The 16,537-nt window shown below is 34.0% G+C and overlaps 1 protein-coding gene across 3 annotated transcripts in view; it reads left to right on the forward strand.

Annotated features, from left to right (window-relative positions):
* ACBD6 (acyl-CoA binding domain containing 6) overlaps positions 1-16,537 on the forward strand; it is a 196,358-nt gene that overhangs the window by 53,187 nt on the left and 126,634 nt on the right. For all 3 annotated transcript variants that reach the window (XM_051998840.1, XM_051998841.1, XM_051998839.1), the window contains exon 5: positions 14,153-14,258. In XM_051998840.1, the coding sequence (XP_051854800.1) occupies positions 14,153-14,258 (106 nt within the window). The remainder of the gene's footprint in view (positions 1-14,152; positions 14,259-16,537) is intronic.

The raw sequence follows: 16,537 nt of genomic DNA on the forward strand, positions 1-16,537 counted from the left end.
AGGTAAGCTGCTGTAATTGAGTAGGAGAGAGTCATGGTTGAATCTGCCCTTAAGGAAACTTCTTTTGATATGACTGTATTAAAAAAAATGAGCTGTAGTGATTAGCAGGTTGTTGGAATTATCTAGAAAGGTGATGAATTATGGATCTAAGAATTTGGAAGGCCAGGCCTGCCTATGACAGAAATAGGGAAGTATTGAGGTAGGGACAGTTTTTGGGGAAAGATAATAAATTCAGTGTTAAGTTTGAATGTGTCTCTGGGATATTTCATTTGAAATGCCAAAAGGTATTACTTTGCCCAGTAAAATAATTGGTTGAAATGTTGTTTCTTTTGGATTATGTAGCAGAACAGCTTAGTGGCTTATTATGCCCATTGGTTTGGCTCCTTCATTAAAACAATTAAATTATTGTAAGCATGAAATTCTGTCTCCATTTAGTGAAAAGCTCATTGGGCATAATGAGAAGCTTCTTCTGGTTTTTACTTATTTTTGTATCCATGTATGAGCTTCATAAACTGCTTCAGACTCTGGGTATGCGGGTGGAAATCCTGGTGTTGTTCCTCCTGGTAGGACTGCAATGTGGAATCAAAAGGTCTTTGCAGGACTTTGTCCCCTCTCAAGTGCCCCATCAGTGGGCATTACAGTTACTGCAGTGGCCACTACTCTTTTTTTTTTTTAAATTTATTAATTAATTAATTTATTTTAATAATTATAACTTTTTATTGACAGAATCCATGCCAGGGTAATTTTTTACAGCATTATCCCTTACACTCACTTCTGTTCCGATTTTTCCCCTCCCTCCTTCCACCCCCTCCCCCAGATGGCAAGCAGTCCTATATATGTTAGATATGTTGCAGTATATCCTAGATACAATATATGTTTGCAGAACCGAACAGTTCTCTTGTTGCACAGGGTGAATTGGATTCAGAAGGTAAAAATAACCCGGGAAGAAAAACAAAAATGCAAACATTTTTGCACATACAGTGCACATACATTTAGTTTACATTCATTTCTCATTTTTCTTTCTTTGGGTGTAGCTGCTTCTGTCCATCATTGATCAATTGAAACTGAGTTAGACCTTCTCTTTGTCAAAGAAATCCACTTCCATCAGAATACATCCTCATATAGTATCGTTGAGGTATATAATGATCTCCTGGTTCTGCTCATTTCACTCAGCATCAGTTCATGTAAGTCTCGCCAGTCCTCTCTGTATTCATCCTGCTGGCATTTCTTACAGAACAATAATATTCCATAACATTCATATACCGGAATTTATTAAGCTATTCTCCAATTGATGGGCATCCATTCAATTTCCAGTTTCTAGCCACTACAAACAGGGCTGCCGCAAACATTTTGGCACATACAGGTCCCTTTCCCTTCTTTAGTATCTCTTTGGGGTGTAAGCCCAGTAGTAGCACTGCTGGATCAAAGGGTATGCACAGTTTGATAACTTTTTGGGCATAATTCCAGATTGCTCTCCAGAATGGTTGGATTCCACCAACAATGCATCAGTGTCCCAGTTTTCCTGCATCCCCTCCAACATTCATCATTATTTTTTTCTGTCATCTTATCCAATCTGACAGGTGTGTAGTGGCATTTCAGAGTTGTCTTAATTTGCATTTCTCTGATTAATAATGATTTGGAACACTTTCATATGAGTGGAAATAGTTTCAATTTCATCATCTGAAAATTGTCTGTTTATATCCTTTGACCATTTATCAATTGGAGAATGGCTTTGATTTCTTATAAATTAGAGTCAATTCTCTATATATCTTGGAAATGAGGCCTTTATCAGAACCTTTAATTGTGAAGATGTTTTCCCAGTTTGCTGCTTCCCTTCTAATCTTGTTTGCATTAGTTTTGTTTGTACAAAGGCTTTTTAATTTGATGTAATCAAAACTTTTGTGATCAATAATGGTCTCTAGTTCATCTTTGATCACAAATTTCTTCCTCCTCCACCATTCTGAGAGATAAACTATCCTATGTTCCTCTAATTTATTTATAATCTCGTTCTTTATGAGTGGCCACTACTCTTATGCTTCCAAGCTTCACTTTCTTCATGGCATTCATGAAAGTTTTGTCTTTTACAAATGAATATATTCAAGCAATGGTTTTAGTCCATTTAGTGAAAATTAGTGTTAGACTCTGGCAAAAAGTGATGATTGGAAATTCAAGTATAATGAACTGTGGTAGACTATCCCAGTCAAGGGCCAAAAAATCAATTAAAAATGAGAAAAAGAACCTTTCCAATGAAGTTTATTTCAATGAAATTTTACTTGTACCTTTATTTAGTGAAATGTAATATTTAATATTTTCTTTTTGCAGGTTTAAGCTGTAATTTAAAAGTTGCATACAACTTAGTTTCATATTTATATAATGTAATGTAAATTATGTACATTACGTATGTAATGTAAATGGAAAATCTGAGGTACTGGCAGAGCATTTGTGTAGTTACCAATTACTTGCAACGATTAGCATGACTTGAAGAGTAGCAATATGATCTTGTGGAAAGGGTACTGTATTTAGATCAAAAACTGTGGGTTTGAGAACTGCCTCTCCCATTTAGTACCCATGTGATCTAAAATAGTGAATTAACCTCTAGGTCTTGCTTTTTTCACTCTCTAAAATGAAGTGATTGAACTAGATGAAGTCTGAGATCTCTTTTCATACTGAATTAATGACCTTATGAAATAGTATACCCATTTTTTGACACTTGGACTCCTTGCCTTTGCCAAAAACTAACTTGCCCAAGATAGGGAAGTGAAAAGTCAGAGCTTCTGTCCCCAGCCTTCTGAATGAAATCGAGTCCAGATCCTGCAGATAATTTTGTACATCAGACCTGACCCTGATCCTTATTCTTTTGGATCCAGCTTTATTTCCCAAGTTCTTTGTTGCAAGTGACAAGGTATTATACTCAATGGTAAAGTCATAGGTGGGTCTCTATTTTATTTGGAAATGTAACATTTAACTCTTCCCTTAAGCTCTCTATAAATTAGACAGAAATCAAGTCTGGGAACTTGAATTCACTTGTGATTTCTAGCTAGTCCTGGCAGAACCAGAAACTAGTCATCTGTGACTCTTTCCATCGTGATTTTTTTTTTTTTTTTTTTTTTGTGAAGACATCTGGCAGGTAAGGTGTAGGGGCTAATGACAGAGATTTCCTGACCATATAGGGTAAAGCCTAAAAACTCTGAAACAACTATGATTAACTTTGAAACAGATAGGTGGGTAAACAAAATAATAGTAAAAGATAAATTATTTTGCAAAATAACACCTCAAGATCTCTTTATATACTTGCTGGTATACTTTGTGCATATATTTGGAAAACTTTAATCCACAAGTTGGAAAATAAATTTAGGACTTAAAGCAAAAGTTTAAAATGCCAAAAGATTATGAGACTTTGTGTTCTTCCTCCTCCATATACCTCTAAGATCTGATTGTTCCCATTATATTTTGTAGTTTGTTAGATGCTATGTAATCTATCAGAATTTTATTAATTCCACTTATACAAGCAGCCATCTGGACCTGCCCTGAGCAAGAATGTACTTCTGCACAACTGGAATGATTGATGGACTCTGGAATTGATTAGTTGTTCTGTGAGATAAATGAACTGTTTTGGCAGAAAATACCAGAGGTCACTGCATGTGGTCAGGCACAAAGGCCTGAAGAATTTTAAAGAGATGCTTTCATCATAGACTTGTAAAATTTATGTTCCTAAACAGTAATGAACTTTAGAAATGCTCTGATTGAAGGTGTTTTTAAAAATTATTTTAAGTTGAATAGTCTCAATTTAATATGAGATTAAAGGATTAATTAGAAAACAAAATGGTTTTGCTTTTTTCCCCCCATGTAATAATAAAACTCTTTGAAGCATATATATTATATACAGTGTGCAAAATGAACACAGCATTGAAACCTGTCACTCACATATAAATCCTGCTATAAAGTTGTCCAAAGAGTTTAAATAACTAGAGGAGAATGTAGCTGTATTATATACAGCTCTGCCACAAATAGCAATGTCTGCTGAGAAAAGAACAGCATTGACACCCAGCCAGTTAAGGATTGAAAGACTCAGCATTGGAGAAAAGGCCCATTTCTGCCAAATACTTATAAGACTATAGCAGAGTCTTTTAAAGAGTATTTTAAGCAGCTAGTACTATGAACATTTTGTATTTTAAAAACAGTTCTTTCAAAAATATTCACTTGTAATATTACATTTTGAAAGAGCCGAATCATCTTTGGAATCCTACCCTCTTATGCTCTGAGTGTCACAAGAATCTGTTGTTGTTGTCCTCTGGCTATAGTACTGTTACCTGTGATCAGAACTGTGTTAACACTTTAGTGATGGGTTGGGAATTGGATGACATATGTCTTGTTACATCCTGGTTATTCTCTTGAGGACTTGATGAAAGTGTATAGGCGAATGGGCAACTCCCCTTGAGAATCTGACTGCTCAGAATGAACTTGAGTTATGGATTTATTCAGCCTGTAAAACCTCAGCTGGCATAAATAATTGAGAAAGCAAAGGTTTGTCTGTGGTGCACACCTCAGGGACACATGGCTCCCTTCCCTCCCTTTCTTATGAAAATGATCCCAGTTGCACTGCTCGAGAAGAACAACACTAAGCAATTAAAAGCTATGGGTGGTTGGAGGGAGGAGAAAAGGTTCAGTTAATGAGCTTTTCCTCCTTCGGTGCCCATGAGAGCCTCAGGAGTGACAAGGCGATTAAAGCAAAGAGATAATTATAGATGATGTGAAAATGGGCCCCTTGGGGCAAGAAGGCCTTGACATCAAAAGTAACTGTTGCAGGAGTTTTCTGGCTCCCATTTTTGCCTTCTTTTTAAAATACACTTTATTTGGTTCCTGTGTAATCTGTGGCCTGATGCCAAGTACACAAGTAAAGCCACTTGTTTGTTATTCACCAATCTTAGCTCTTGCAAGCTAGCATCCTTTAGCCAAAAACATTCCAAAAGATATTTATTAAATGATTAATATATTTTGAAATACTGTTTTGAATATCCTTGCATAGTTTATAATTTAATAGGAAGTGTCAGAAAGTTAGTTTTACAAGGTTCCAAGTCCTTTCAAGAAAATCCTTTACTTCCTCATCTTACAAGGGAGGAAGTTAAAATTAAAGGCTTGAAAAGATGTGACTTCTCCAGAGTCAAATCCAGCTCTAGAAGTTAAAGGACTTTTCTTTGCACTTCCACAGTTAAACACAGCACTAGGAGTAAAAGGACTTTTCTTTGTATTTCTACAACCCTTCCACAGCAAACTGCTCTTTAAGAGTATGTATGCCCAACATTAAAATACAAGCTAATGCATGAGTTGTATAAGTAAAATGCTATCTTCTGTTTGATGCAACATAAGTCCAAAGGAAAGGAGTGCTGGTTTTTTTCTAAAGAACTGAAAAGGATCTAAAAAGCTAGATTGACCAGCTTCTTCTTTTCTTTAAAATAAAATTTTCTTCATGTATTTTGTTTTAATGAAAATAAATTTGCCTCTGTGCTGTTCTTTCTTTTTTCACTAAGAAAGACATCAACAAAACAAATCAATATTTCAACAAAAAATCTGAAAATATAATCAATATTCCATATCCCTAAATCTCCCACCTATACAAAGGAGTGGTTGTGGGCATCTTTTCCTCTTTCTCCTTAGGGACCACGCTTGTTCTTTGTACTTTTACAATATTCATGTTTGATTGTTTCATGATGATTTATTCCATTTACATTGTTGTAGTTATCATATATATTGTTTTATTGGTTCATACTATTTCGTTAAATCAGTTTATATATGTTTTTCCATGCTTCTCTCCATCATATTTGTTAGTTCAGCAGAATAGTATTTCCTTCCATTCACTTTTGTTTAATCATTTCCCACCACAGTTTGTTTAGTTGTTTCCCAGCAGTGGGTATCTAACTTTGTTTCTAGTTCTTTGCTACTACAAGAGGTGTGCTGCTTTAAATATTATGATGTGTGTGATGCTTTTTTTTCCTGTCAATAGCATCCTTTTTGTATATGCATAACAGTGGAGTCTCTGGTTCTAAAGATATGTTCATTTTAGTCACTTGCATAATTAAATGGTTGTATTAATTCTCACTTCCACCAAATGTATTAGTGCTTATCTTCCCATAAAATTGGGATGAGGAAAGGGAAAGGGAAGAGACTAAGCATGTATTAAGTTTTTATTATGGGTCAGGTCCTCTATTAGGTGCTTGACAAACATCTCACAACCATCCTACATGATAGATACTATTATTGTCTTTTTTTTTTTTTTTTTAAACACAGTTGAGGAAACTGAGGTAGACAGGTTAGGTGACTTTCCCATAGTCTCACAGCTAAGCATCTGCAGCAAGATTTCAACTCAGTCATCTGGATTACAGTCCAGTGAGAGCCATCTAGCTTCCACAACACCCCTAACATTGCCTGTTCCTGTCTGGCATAGGTGCCAATTTGTTGGGAGGGAGACAAAACTTCAAAATTTCTATTGTTTATTATTATGATTTGGAGTATTCTTTCATAAAGTTGCTGATTGTTTTCAATTTTTTTTTTGAGAACTCTTTGTTATATCCTTTGGTTACTTGTTTATTTTGTTGGGAATGGCTTTGTGTTGTGTGTATGTGCGCACGCGTATGCGCCTGCACGTGCGCACATATATGCATGCTGGTCACTTCCATCTTTTGGCAATGAAATCCCTATCTGACAAATCTGATATTAAGATTTTTTCCCCATTTGATTGCTTGCCTGCTTATGCTAGATGCATTAATTTTATTTGTGCAGAAGCCTTTTCAGTTTCTTTGTAAACAAGTTATCAATTTTATCTTGTGTAATTGCCTTTATCCTTTGTTTGATTAAGAATAATCTCTTATTCATAGTTGTAAAAAGGCATATGATGATAATGATACAGAATTTAAATAGTCCTTTAAGGTTTGCAAAATGATTTGTCCTCAAGACTACTCTGGGAGCTAAGTGTTATCATTATTTGCCTTTTTATAGATGAGGAAACTAGGGTAGAGAGGGTAAATAATTGTCCAGGAAATGAGAACTAGTGCCTAAAGTGAGATTTGTATTAAGGTTTTCCTGATGCCCTGTCTACTGTACCAGCTAGATCCATCTATATATTTTACTTTTCTTCCTGTTTTTTTTAATTGGGATAATCTTTAATATTCTTCATTCCAAGTCTGTACTTCGAAATTATTTTAGAATATAGAGTGAGACATTGGTTCAATGTCTCATTTTTTTTTTTTTTTGCTCAGTATTATTTTATTTTTCCAAATCAATGTCAATCGTTGTGAAATATCAGTATAAATCAATGTAAAGATAGTTTGGGGCAGCTAGATGGTGCTGTGGATAGATCATCATCCCTGAAGTCAGCAGGACCTGAGTTCAAATCTAGCCTCAGACACTTAACACTTACTAGCTGTGTGACCTTGGACAAGTCAGTTAACTACAGTTACTTCTTAAAAAATTAGTTTTCAACACTCATTTTTCTAAAACTTTATGTTCCATATTTGTCTTCTTCCTTCTTTGTCCCCTCCCCAAAACAGCAAGCAATCTGAAATAGGTTAAATATGTGCTATCCTTTTAAATATATTTAATATATATTTCTATAGTTGTTGTGTTATACAAGAAAAATCAGACTAAAAGAAAGAAAAAAAGACACAAGAAAGAAAAAAACCCAAAAATGAAAATAGTATGTTTTGAACCATATTCTAGTCTCCATAGTTCTCTCTGGATGTAATTGATATTTTCTATTCCAAGTCTGTTGGAATTTCCTTGAATCACCACTTTGTTGAGAAGAGCCAAGTCCATCACAGTTGATCATCACATAATCTTGTTGTTACTATAAACATTGTTTAAGCCTAATTTTTAACAGATGAAAAGATATTTTTCTATATTCACTTTTGTAAGATTTTGAGTTCCAAATTTTTTTCTCCTCTCCTCCCTTCCCAAAATGGCAAACAATGGAGTATAGATTATGTATATAGTCACATTAAACATATTTCTACATTAATCATCTTGTGAAAGAAGAACAAAAAGGGGAAAAAACACAAGAAAGAAAAAAAAAGTGAAAATAGTGTGCTTCATTCTGCATTTAGACTCCATAGTTGTTTCTTTGGATATAGATAACATTTTCCATGATAAGTCTTTTGGAATTATCTTAGCTCTAAGCTAAGTATATCAAAGTTGATCATTGCATAATGTTGCTGTTACTATACACAATGTTGTTTTGGTTCTTCTTACTTTACTCAGTTACAGTTCATGTAAGTCTTTCCAAGTATTTCCAAAAAACTGCCTTTTTTTTTTTTAATCATTTTTTATAGAACAATAATATTCCATTGCATTTTCACATATCATTATTTGTTCAAACATTCCCCAGTTTATAGATATACCATCACTTTATACTTATTTGCTATCACAAAAAGAGACATTAAGTATTTTTCTACTTGTAGGTCCTTTCCTTCTTTAGATGATTTCTTTGGCAGGTAGTAGGGTATTTCTGGGTCAAAAAGTATAGTTTCATAGTAGTCTTCAGAATATTTAGATCAGTTTAAAATTTCACCAACAATGCATTAGTGTTTAAATTTTCCCACATCCTCTCCAGCATTTATCATTTTTCTTTTCTGTCATATTAGCTAGTGTAAGGTGGTACTTCAGAATTGTTTTAATTTGTATTTCTCTAATCAGTAGTGATATAAATAATTTTTTTCAAATGACTATAGATAGCTTTAATTTCTTCAACAACTCCCTATTCATATCCTTTGACCATTTGTCAGTCAGGGAATGACTTGTATTATAAATGTGACTCAGTTCTTTCTATGTTTTAGAAATGAGGCCTTTATCAGCAAAACTGGCAGTAAAGATTGTTAACTAGCTTTCTGTTCTCCTTCTAATTTTGGTTTCATTGGTTTTGTAAAGGACTTTATAAATTCAATATGATCAAAATCATCCATTTTGTATTTCATAGTGTTTTATATTTTGTTTTCTTATAAATTCTTCCCTTCTCCACAGATTTGACAGATAAACTCTTCTTTGCTCTCCTAATCTGCTTGTGGCATTACCCTTTATGTCTAACTTATGTATCCATTTCAACCTTATCTTTGTATGTAGTGTAGGTGTTGGTCTATGGCCAGTGTCTGCCATACTGTTTTTCACTTTACCCTAGCAGTTTTTATCAAATAATGAGTTCTTATTCCAGAAGCTGGAGTCTTTGGGTTTATTAGATATTAGATTACCATACTCATTGAGAATGATGTCTTGTGTACCTAACTTATTCCATTGATCCACCACTCTTGTTTCTTAGTCAGTACCAAAATAGTTTTAATTATTTCTGCCTTAAAATATAGTTTTAGATCTGCTATGGATAGGTCTCCCAGAAACTCTTATCAAGCATGGCATTCTTTTTTAAGTAATTTAAGTTTTGGAGTATATTATATTAACTCAGGGTTATTGAGTCATTATTTCTGATTCTCCCTTGTCTAGTCTGTTCCACTGATCTAGTTATCTGTTTTTCAGTCAATGCTTAATGATACAGAGTATTATTACTTTATAATATTTGAGTTCTGGAAGTGCTTGTTCTCCTTAATGCTTACCTTATTTCTTTTCTTTTCTTTTCTTTTTTTTAATATTCTAGATCTTTTATACTTCCAAATGAATTTTGCTGTTGATTGAGTTTTGTAAAGTGTCTTTTTGGTAATTAAAACTTTAATTTTTATAGTATTGACAGTTTTATTATATTGGCATGGCTTTGCCATGAGCATTGAATGTTCCTCTGCCTGTGTGAGTTCTTCTTTATTTTTTTAAAGAGTTGTTTGTAATTGAATCTGTTGTGTGCCATTTAGTAGGTTAACCCTTCCAAACATTTTATGCATTTTATAATTATAAAAGGTACTTATAGAAGCATCAGTAAGTTGCCTAGTTGCTTCAGTTTTGTTAGACATTTTCTTCTTTGGTAAAAGAAAAAAAGACTTAAATTCCTATTTCTCAATTTGCTTGTCTTTCCCTAGATCCTAAAAATAAGCATTAGGTACTAGGGATACAAAAAAAAGCTCAAAAAAGTTTCTGCTCTCTAAGGGCTCATTTTCGAGTGAGTGAAACAACATGTAAACAATGATCTGTGGTTAATATATATACACTGTAACGAGAAGGAATTTGAAGAGTGAAGCTGGGCTGGGAAGTAGAGATGGATACTGGGGTGGGGGTACCTGGGACAGCATCCAGAAGAAGCCTCCCACAGAAAGAATTAAACTTGAGTCTTGAAAAAAAGCATGAGAAGCCAGGAAGCAGAGGTAGAAGTTGGGGTGACGGAATGTGGGAGAGGAAATGGAGTGGGGTATTATTTATCTTTAGATTTTTTTCCCCTTACATTTGAGGGTCAGATATAAACTCCTTTGACCTTCAAAAGTTTTCATAACTTGACCCCTTCTACCATTTTAGTCTAATCATACTTTACTCACCTTTTCATCCCCTGTGTACTAGGCCACATTAGGTTTTTTGCAGTTATTTGAACATCAAATTCCATCTCTTATGTCTGCCTTTAAATTGTTTACCTTCCACCCTTGGCATACTCTATCCCCTCAAATCTGCCTCTTGTTTCTCTGATTTTGTTGAAAACTCAGTCTAAATCTTTCTCCGAACTATTAATGCCTTCAGCTAATGAATGCATGAGACAAGACTTGAACTCAGGGGTCCCTGAATTTAGGTTCATTGTTTTATCTATTGTGCCACCTAGTTGCATTTGACACACACAAAGAAATCTTGGACTAGGTCAGAACAGTGGTTCCAGCCAACCCGGTAATTCACTGTCTCTGCTGGTAGTTGATGGAGAGTTTTTTTGGGAGAGTGTGATTATTTTTTTAAATAATATTGACCTCAAAATGTTACGGATATATCATGAGTTTCCAATTTCTCCATAGTAAAGTAAAGAAAAGAAAAAAACATGTTTCAGTCTGCATTCAGATTCTATCAGTTCTGAGGACAACCTTCACAACCTTTTTATTAATTAGAGGTATCTCAAGATGAAATTGGTTACCCACGAGATGGGAATGTGCAAATCAAGAATTTTAGGTTGGAGTCATGATTGGCTATGTGGGAATGGGATATAAAAATATTCTCAGTGAGAGTGGAGAATGCAGAAAGGAATTTGATAAGTGAGGAATTGGCTACTGGGCGGTGTGATAGTTCACTGAGTTGACAGAATGTAGCTCAGAAGTGGTTCTCCCTTTGTGAAACTCATTAAGAACAACGCATTGTTTTAAAACAAAATACAACTAAAATGTCATCATAGGAAGTCCCCAATTTGTAAACAGATTTTATTCTGAAAGTGCATTTTTTTTTTATGTTTTATGAATTAAACAATACTAAAAATAAGACTGACATGATCAGTGGTTGAACCTGTAAACCACCTGAAGTATACTAAAGTCATAGTACAATGGGAGAGCTGGTTTGATAAGTAAAAATTATTTGAACATCAGACTGGTTTCTCAAAGGAAAAGGCTTTATCATCATATAAAATAGAATGGGATCAAACAGCATCAGGGGACTAGTCGACTAGTTGATCTAAGTGGGTGCTATATCAGGTGATAGGCCATTTATATAGTTATAGTCCTTTGGAATTTATTAGAACCTGTAATGCCATTTTATTTTGTGTTGTATTTTTGTGAGATCAATTAAAAATTATGCAGCACATTTATAATGTGGGCGTATTAAATTACCAATATAAATTATGGAGTTAGACCCAATGGGAACTTCATTATCAATGTTATGAATAACATTGTTTCTTTTGGAAAATGTTCTTCAGATGATGTTTATATATTTATATAGCATATAAAAGTTTGCTAAGAATGACAAATGTGGAAATATGTTTAGAAGAATTGTGTATGTTTGACTTATTGGATTACTTGCTGCCTAGGATAAGGAGATGAGGGGGAGAAGGGGAAAAAATTTGGAATACAGGATTTTGCAAGGGTTAATGTTGAAAACTATCTTTGCATGTATTTTGAAAATATCATAAAAAAATAAAGTACTTTGCTTTAATCTTAAATCTTAGAAAAATGTTTGCTAAGTACTTTTATGTAATTATCTTTGAGTCTCTCACCATTGCGGCATGTACTATAAGAATTAATGTCTCTATTTATAGTTAGGGAAGCAAGGTATTATTATCCACATTTTATAGATGGGGAAGCTGAAAGGTTAAATTGTATGACTTGGTCATTCAACTAATCACAGAGACAGCAATTGTACCCCAAATTTTGTGATTATTAAGTCTAATTTCTAGGCACTGTGCCTTTATTGTCTCTACACAAGATTGTAATAGAACCATATGAGTCTGATTTTTCTTTTCCTTCAATTGAGAAAAACTTGTAGCTGGAGAAAACCTATTACATACCATATTTTTTGGTATAGTCTTGAGAACTTGGCGCCATCTGCATAAGACAATATTAGAGGGCAGTATATGCTTGAATAAATAAATTGCTTAAGAGGAATTTAAAAATTATTTTACTTTTTGATTGTGACAGTTTTACTGAGGTGACATGCTTTATGCATTTTTTCTTTAAAAATGAAAAAAATCTATAAATTATTACTTAAGTAATTAAAAATTATTAAAATCTTAGAATTTAGTTTTGCTTTATAGTAAATCAGATATCCATACAAAGCTAAAACTAATCTGAAATTTTTGAATCTCTTCAAGGACTTTGACCACTATTTAAATTTTTTTTTTTTCTTTTCAAGTTAGATGTAAGCTCTAATCTGTTTGGAACTCTACATTAAATCAATTGAAGGAAATTTTGGGAGACAGAGAATTTACATAGCAAAATGAAAGATGTGGTTTAATTATAGGTCCTGATATTTAATTACTGGGTGATCCCAGCCAAGCCACTACAAATTCCCTGTTACCCTCTGAATCAGATATAAAAGGCTCTCTTTTGCTTCTAAAGCCCTTTACAACTGGCCCATTACTACTTTTCCAGTCTTCTTACATCTCCATATACTCTGTAATCCAGTGATGCTGACCTCCTGGCTCTTCTTCAAATAAGATACTTCCATCTCCCAACTTCAGGCCTTTTCACTTTATATCCCTTTACCCTAGAATTCTCTCCTCCCTTTCTATCTCTTAGTTTCCCTGACTTCCTTCAGGGAAGGGCTTCCCTCCGAGTATAAACTTCTAAATATATAATTTTTTACATAGTTATTTGCATGTTGTTTCTCCTATTAATTAGGTTGAGAATTCTTGAGAACAGGGCCTTCTGTTATATTTTCATTGTTTGGGATAGTATCTGGAACACAGTAGGCATTTAATATTAATGCTTCTTGATTATTATTATCATGTTTTAAGATGAAAAATATCAAAACGTTTGCTATTGTATAGAATATAACTATGATGTCTGGACTCAAAATTTCACAATACATGGACTCGCTAGCAAAAATTACTTTATCTAAAGTAATAATGATAAAAAAAAAAAAGGATGGTTTCAGATAAAGAAAGTTGTACTCTGGCATCTTTACGTCTAGCATCTAGGATCTTTATTGTCTAGATAGGAGTCTCATGTGCATTTTTGTGCTTAATTAAGGATTTCAAAATCTAAAGAGAGGTATTCTCAATTTATACTGCTCTAGGATAAAGCTGGCTGTCATCCAAGCACTTTGTAAAGGTTAAATAACTTAGGACAAAAATGGCTGCTGTCCAATTGCTGTGTAAGGGTTCTATAACTTAAGGGGTACTGTAACCTATCACAGATAAAAGCTGGTTTGGTTAACTTTATTTCTTCTTTTTCTTTGGTCCTACTATGTGTTTCAAGAACATCCAAAAATGTTCTTTGATTGGCCTAGTGCCATTTCATAAATGAAAGTTGTTATATACAATAACTCAGTTTTTTTGAGGGAAGAGGGAAGAATGGAGGAAAAAGGGAGGAATAGGAACATAGTAATAATATTTTGTGTGTGTGTGTATGTGTGTGTATAGTGAGAAAAATATTTCAAATTTTTCATGAAAAATGTTGGAAATATGTAACACTCCAAAGATTCTTTTGATTTGCATGTTTTTGCAATAAATTGATTGTAATATATATATATATATGTATGTATGTATGTATGTGTATGTATGGTTTTTATATGTTGTTTAATAAGAAAGCATCTACTTTTTTACCCCAATTAGAGAAGAAGACAAAAACATATTTGATTACTGCAGGGAAAACAACATTGACCACATAACCAAAGCCATCAGATCAAAAAAAGTGGATGTGAACATGAAAGATGAAGAGGTAAGAAAAAAAAAATTCTCTTTTCTTTTAGAATATTTGATGTTCTCCCTGTTCTTTTTTGCATATACTTACATTTCCCCCTTAAAGTCTAGGGTGGCTTTTAAGAATGACATACTAAAGAAAAAAGTTCAAACCAAAGGTTTTCTGCAGCAAAAATTAGGAAATTTCTGGTAAATTACTAATCACAGCACTAATTGATAATTGAATTTATTTCAATTCAACAATTATCTAATAAGTACTCACTTTGAGTCAAGTTGCTGTAGTGGGAAGAATGCTGGCTTTAAATCAAAGAGACCTTGAGGCCAGATCCCAGCTCTGCCATCTACTGCATTGAACCTGGAAGGGACCTTGACATTACAAGGGGTGAAAGGGAGTAGGGAGAATATCCCACCTGTGCAAAGGCAATACCCTAGTCCAGTGGTTCTTAAAGTATGGTCTTGAGAATTCTGGGGATCTTTGAAACCCTTTTAGAGGGTTTACAAATTCAAAAACAGTTTTTATTTCCAATATGGTAAATATCTATAAATATAATCCAGATAAACAAAAATGCTTTGGAGAGAGAGATCCTCAATAATTTTTAATAGGATAAAGAAACTGAAAACAAAAGTTTGAGAACCACTGCCCTAGTCAGTGGAACAGCAAAAGAACCAGTTAGGGGGTAGGAGTAGAACATAAAGGAGAATGAAATCAGACCTTAAGGAGACTCTGGAGCCAGATAGTGAGGGGCTTTTTTTGATTCCATAGGAAGATGGAAGCTCCTAAAGCTTCTTAGATTGGCTAATGATCTAGTCAGATTTCTGTTTTAGTTATATTCATTCAACAAGTGTATAGAAGATGGCTTAGAGAAGGGAGAAAACAAAAGCTGGTAGCAACTATTTCAGCAGCCTATTAGAAGTGGTGGGAACTGGAGAAAGATCATATGCAAGGGATGTTGTTGAGGTAGAATTGTAAAAATTTAGCGGTGAGTATTGGGATTGAGAGAATAAAAAATTAAGGATAATGCCAAGATTGCCAATGAGGATGAGTTGGAATGACATGATTAAGAACGTTTGGAGGACAAGTGGCTTTTTTTTTTTTTTTTTTTTTTTTCTTGCTGAGGCAATTGGGGTTAAGTGACTTGCCAGGGTCACACAGCTAGGAAGTGTTAAGTGTCTGAGGCCAGATTTGAACTCAGGTCCTCCTGACTTCAGAGCTGGTGCTCTATCCACTGTGCCACATAGCTGTCCCTACAAATGGCTTCTTCAAGGGTAAAGGGCAAGTTATTACAGATTTGTTTAGTTTAATAGGCTAGGTGGCATCCTGAGATGACTTAAGTAGCCAAGAGACAGGAAATAGGTGGGAAGAGAGTGAGAAAAGATACTTGATAAATCTTCTATGATAGATAAATTATCAGCTTCTAGAGGATAGTGCCTTTTCTCCATGGGTTAGCCTTTAATATATCTATTTCAGGAAATTCCCTTCAGCTCCATTGATAGAAACAATTGGAATCCATAGGATCGTCACTCTTGAGTTGGAAGGGACCTCAAAATCAACTCCTTTATTTTACAAATGAGGAAATTGAGGACCACAGATATTAAATAACTAGAGGTCAGAAGTGTGCATAAACCTATATTTTAAGTCATGGAGGAATGTGTGTCTAGTAACATTGTTTTCCATTAAATACTTAAACATTGTCTATTTTTCACTGGTGAAAATTTCAGTGAGATATAATAACTTTAAAAACCTGAAACATTACTCATAGTAATAAATTATTATACATTGCAAAACCAAAAGTAAAAAAAATTTTGTTTGTTGGGTAATATGGTTTCTGATTTTGATTTGTCAAGGCATTTTCATTTTCTTTCAAAGCCCAGAGGTAATTACAAGCTTTTAATGAAATTAAATTAGATAATGACTTATTTGGAAATTATCAGTATTTTACCTTGATTGGCAACTATCATGTGTGACTACCAAAAGCCCTCTTCGCCTATACCATATTGAATCACACGGTCATAGCTACTTATATGACAAGAATGACAATGAAGAAATGGATATATTTTAGTACAAGAGTCCTTCATGTTGAATGAAGCAGCTTATTGGTAAAATAAAAATGCTTCTGTCATTCACTTACTTTGCCATCATATTTTTTCTTTCAGTCCATCATATATTGAACTACCTTTTCATCACTCCAACCTTACCCTTACTCTTATCTCTGAAAACATTGTGTTTTTCTGAACAGATGAAGTGCTTACACATTCATAGACTGAGACGCCACGAATTCAGTTGGGTTCTTTCATAGC

Source organism: Antechinus flavipes, chromosome 4 (genome assembly GCF_016432865.1).
Source record: "Antechinus flavipes isolate AdamAnt ecotype Samford, QLD, Australia chromosome 4, AdamAnt_v2, whole genome shotgun sequence".
Taxonomy (NCBI): domain Eukaryota; kingdom Metazoa; phylum Chordata; class Mammalia; order Dasyuromorphia; family Dasyuridae; genus Antechinus; species Antechinus flavipes.